The 5233-nt window shown below is 45.5% G+C and overlaps 1 protein-coding gene across 1 annotated transcript; it reads right to left on the reverse strand.

The window, feature by feature from the left end:
* Positions 1 to 3848: 3848 nt before the first annotated feature.
* LOC119968016 (probable G-protein coupled receptor 139) lies at positions 3849 to 4730 on the reverse strand. Its single transcript, XM_038801118.1, has one exon. The coding sequence runs from the start codon at positions 4728 to 4730 to the stop codon at positions 3849 to 3851; it is 882 nt and encodes a 293-aa protein (XP_038657046.1).
* Positions 4731 to 5233: the final 503 nt, after the last annotated feature.

The raw sequence follows: 5233 nt of genomic DNA on the forward strand, positions 1-5233 counted from the left end.
GGGGAACAGGTGGAGTGGTTCAAGATGGAGGAGGATTCCATGTTTGGGATACAGTCTGACGATTATGGTGTCATGCTCTGCTGCCGTTATCTCCGGTGAACGTATACGTGGTACCCGGTGCTTCATGTTGACGGTCTGGTTGTGGAGTCAGCCGAGGATACATTTTAATTTGAAGTGCATGTCGGTGTTGACAGCCGTGTGTGGGAGACACGGGCGAGATAGATGGAATGTACGGGAAATGGAGGGATGCAAGGCTGGTGAGTGTGAGGTACATGTACTCAGAAGAGAAGTTTGCAGTGCTGGATAATTTGTGGGAGAGGTTTGAGTTACCGAGGGAAAGTCCATTCAGACATATGCAGTTGTGGGACTTGTGCGAATATAGTGGAGGGTTTTTCCCAGATTGCCGGACTACTCCTTTTTGGAGCAACTGCTGCTCCCAGACAAGTTGGAAGATGATAGGGTTTGGCATATAAACAGTGGTTGGGGGAGCGGGTGGCGTGGGGAGGGGAGCGCAAGAGGTGACGATCAAGAACAAATGGGAGGAGGAGTTGGGGGGGGGACTTGTCTGGGGACTGTGGTGCGAGGCGATGTGGCGGGTGAATTCTACATCCTCCTGGATGAGGATGAGCTTGATTCAGTTCAAGGTGGTGCAAAGCGGTGACTGATGATTGACAGAAGAGAGTGCCAGGTTGTGCACATCATACCCACATGTTCTGGGATTTCTTGAAGTTAGAGAGATTCTGGGAAGTGAAGTTTGGGATACTATTTAAGATTGTGGGAGTGGAGATCAGGCCGGAGCCAATGGTGACAATGTTTGCGGTGTCGAACGTACCGGAGCTTCTGGAGGTGAAGGGCACCTTGTCTGACTTTCTTCGGTAGGAGAAGATTAGATTTAGATTGAGGGGGTCAGAGGAGGGGCTTCATGACGATATATGAGGAACTGTTTGTTGTGGGGGGTGGGGGCGTAAGGGTAGGGCTGGAAGCGGGACGGGAAGGTCAGGACTTAAAAAGGGGGAAATTGTCCATACTGCGGACTGTGATTTGGTGGAGTGTGTACTGTATATGTTGCTGTTTTAAACATGTTTGGAATGAAGTGCATAAAAACAAAAGATCAGAGCTGAACTATTTTACCAAAATGCCTGATGCCTTAGCTCCAGGCAGAAATGACATAATCTTTCCAAGCTGAAATACAATGAACACCACAGCAAATCCCATTACTCCAAACAAAATTTAACGTCCAAACGTTTACATTTGATTCGTCACCCCCACCTTTCAAACCAGGATTATTTTGAAAGGAAGACTGCAGCAGTCACACACACACTAAGCCAGACCTTTAATGCTTACTGCACGTAAGTACCCGTAATCCATCCAACATCCCTATATTCATCACAATACTAAATCTGGACAGTGTTAAGTTAGCAAAGGGAAATCATACCCTTTCTTTTGAGGCCTCGGGACAATTAGCGACCCCGACCCGTAATTATTCATTTTCATTCCTTTGGAGATTACCAAAGAGTAATTGGAAGACGTGAGTTGCAAAGCATGCAGGATTTGCAGCATTTGACATGATCTTGTAGGCCGCAGTATTTATATGGATTAGTCCAGTTCGGTTTCTTATAACTGCCAGGATTTAGTGATGGTCATCGCAATCGAATGTCAAGGGGCGATGTTTGGATTCTCTCTTAGTTCAAGATGCTCATTGCCTGGCACTTGTGTGGCACGAATGTTATTTGCAAATTGTCAGCCCAAATCTGGATATTGTCCAGGACTTGATGTATTTGCACGTCGACTGCATCAGTGTCTGATACGTCGTGAATGGTGCTGGACATTGTGCAGTCATCAGTAAACATCCCCACTGCTGACATTTTATTGGAAGTAAGGTCATTGATGAAGGAGCTAATGATTGTTGGGCCGAGGACACGACCCTGAGGAGCTCCTGCGGTAAATTCCTGGGACAGAGATGACGACCTCCAACAACAGGAAACATCTTACTTTCTGCTCGTTATGACTCGAGCAGTGTAGAGGTTGCACTCTGAATCCCATTGACCCCAGTTTAGCTGGGTCTCCTTGAGACTATTGTCGATGAAATGCAGTCTTGGTGTCATGGGCAAATGCGCTCACCTCACCTTTGATATGCAGCTCTTTTGTTCGTGTTTTAACCAAGGCTGGAATGAGATCAGCAGCTGAGTGACCCTGGTGGAACCAAAACTGATCATCAGTGAGCAGTTTATTGCCACTTAAATGCTGCTTAATGGCACGTTTCACGACCCCTTCAACATCTTTGCTAATGATGGAGAGTAGACTGAAAAGGCCGTAAGAAGGCTGGTTGGATTTGTCCTGTTTCGTGTTCAGGCCACACCTCGGAAATTTTCCACATTGCCAGCTAGATGTCAGTGTTGTGGCTGAACTGGAACAGCTTGGCTAGGGGGTGGGCAAGTTCTGGAGCCCAAGTCGTGCGTACTATTCCGTGATATTGACAGGATGCCTGGTGTTTGCGGTATCCAGCACCTACAGCTGTTACTTCATTTCACGTGAGATGCATCAAATAGTCTGAAGATTGGCATCTGTGATGCTGGGAATCTCTGGAAGAGACCGAGATGGATCATCCACTCATCACTTCCGTCTGAACATTCGTGCAAAAAATCCGACCTACTCTTTTGCACAGATGTGCTGGGATCCACCATCACTGAGGATGTGGATATTCGTGGTGCTTCCGTCCCCAGTGACTTGTTTACTTCTCCACCACCATTCACGGCTGGATGGGACAGGGCTGCAGAGCTTATATCTGATCCGTTCGTTGTGGGATTGCTTTTCTCTGTCTGTCACATGCTGCTTATGTTGTTTCACATGCAAATTATCTGTTGTAGCTTCAGGTTGACACCTATTCCTTTTGGTATATCTGGAGCTGCACTGAGCATGCCCTCTTGTACTCTTCATTGATTCAGGTCTAATCCCCTCACTTGGTGGTAATTATAGAGTTGGGGCTGTGGCAGTCCATGAGGTTTGACTGTGGCTGAGTACAGTTCTACTGCTACCGAAGTGCCTCACAGATGCCAAGTCCTGAGCTGCTGGATGTCTTCTGAATCTATCCATTGAGCAGGATGGTGGTGCTGTTCGCAGGAATGAATGCAGAACAATCCTACAATCGGGGATGCTTGAACATCAAATGGATTATGACGCTATCGGGGAATAGTAAGCTGGGAATACCAAGCGTCTGTCCACTGGATATGTGAAATCATGAACATTTTACACAGTTATGGAAACAGCGCCACAGCCCATGTCGACTGTGTGCAATGCAATAACAATTATTGGTTGCCAGGCAGCATGGAGCTGAGTGATCTGATCAACAACAGGCGGAGGCCCCCTTATCGACTGTCCTTGGGTTCTGTGGTTCTGTGCGACCAGCAACATTCCTCAGAGACAGCTGCTGATAAGCGATGTTCCGCTGAATAAGCCATTCCCATGTATGTCCCTGGGAACTAACAAGTTTTCACAAATGGTCAAGTCCGTTAGCCATACACCCCATGATGCCTCACTAACTGCTCTGTTTCACTTTGAAGCCGGTATTAGGATGAAAAGGGATTGTTAGTGTGTATTATGGTATGTGTGTTAGTAAGTGTGTATAATTATATTTAGTGTGTGTGCATTGTTACTGTGTGTTTGTGAGCAGTGTGTGTCTATAGGTTGTGCATAGATAATCCCTCCTGCAGGGATGGATGGATGGACGATCAGATGACTTGCCTGTGTTGATGGCTCATTGAGGTTTTGAATCCTCCAGGCCCTTTCTTTTCCTTCCTCCGGTGGTCCCCTCCTGCTCTGTAGATTGGATCATTGAGCTGCTTTCAATGTTATCGTTTATTAATCAAATTAATAATTGATGTAACTGGATATTTCACCGCGCTCTTTAACTGGTCTCTGAATTGGGACTGAGTCACCACATAAATAAATGTGTTTGTGCAGCAACTTAAATCCCGCAGCATATATGCAATTTTTGCAAAGTTATAGTAAGAATCATCATCTAACCCATCTGCAGCACCAAAGAAATATAAAAGGTACACCAACCACAGAAGTATAAAGCTGCCGGATATGCTGAAGAGTAAAACAATAAACTTCTTTCTGCTCTCCATCTCTGGGTCACTCTGATTCTCTCCCTTGCTCTGGCCCCTCAGTCCCTTACGGACTCGACTAGTCACTAAAATGTGTCTGACTGTCAGAACGTTAAGCAATAGAATTAACCCGAATGGTATCAATGGGGTTAAAGCCTTTTCAAACTTTCTGAATCCAATCCATCTCGGGTCAGTAAAATAGCTTTGTTTATTAGAACATTCCATTGGTACATTGTCGACGATCTTCCTAGGTTTAAATCTGAAGTACATTGGAATGTTCTTTAAACAGAGCAAAATCCCGGTTGTTGCTAGAATCACGGCCGAAGTTTTCTTGGTGCAATATTTATATTTCAGCTTCTGCCAACAAATGGCAACAAATCGATCAAAAGTGAAAGCGACGGTGAACCAGACAGAACAATCTAAGGCTGCACGGATAAGAACATATTGAACACGACACACAGGAGTGATGTACAGGAAATTGAATTCGAAATAATAATCATTGATTCGCCTGGTGATAACCTCAGTAATAATGACCAGGAGATCCGCAGCCGACATTGCCACCAGGTATCGAGTGGTGCAGGTGGAGAGGCCACAGTTTCCACGGGACAGGATCACGATTGCCATTCCGTTAACTGAAGGATGAAGAAGGAAGAATAGAGTAGAAATTACTGACAGTAATTCTCCGTTTCTGAGCAGAGGCATCATGGAATTTAACATCAATAAATTGTGGGTGAGGATCGGCTCGGAGGTTACTCAATCTCAACCATTTCCTCAGCTACCATCCAAAACGCAATTTCCAGTTACCCCCGCAACCAAACATTCAAAATCAACTCATTCTCAGAACCATCCTTGGGGAAGGAGATTAATCAGCACCATAAAGTTCTGTCATCAACTCTACTTGGAATAAGAGTTAGATGATTCCCCACACTGAATACAATTGTACAATGACAGAATGTCCAGGAAATGCATGTCACTGCAGCCGGGTGTTGACTCCAGTTAATTACCCACACTCGGGGCAATGTTATATTGACAAGTACCAAACATGGTCACCGGGGTCAGGTCTTCCACTTCAGTTCGTCACATACACTCTGTATAACATATGTTAACGGATAACCTTGGTGAGACCA

This window comes from Scyliorhinus canicula, chromosome 6 (assembly GCF_902713615.1).
Source record: "Scyliorhinus canicula chromosome 6, sScyCan1.1, whole genome shotgun sequence".
Classification (NCBI taxonomy): Eukaryota; Metazoa; Chordata; class Chondrichthyes; order Carcharhiniformes; family Scyliorhinidae; genus Scyliorhinus; species Scyliorhinus canicula.

Excerpts from the sequence above, each read along its gene's own strand:
- LOC119968016 (XM_038801118.1), bottom strand. The coding sequence starts at position 4,730 with ATGGCAATCGTGATCCTGTCCCGTGGAAACTGTGGCCTCTCCACCTGC.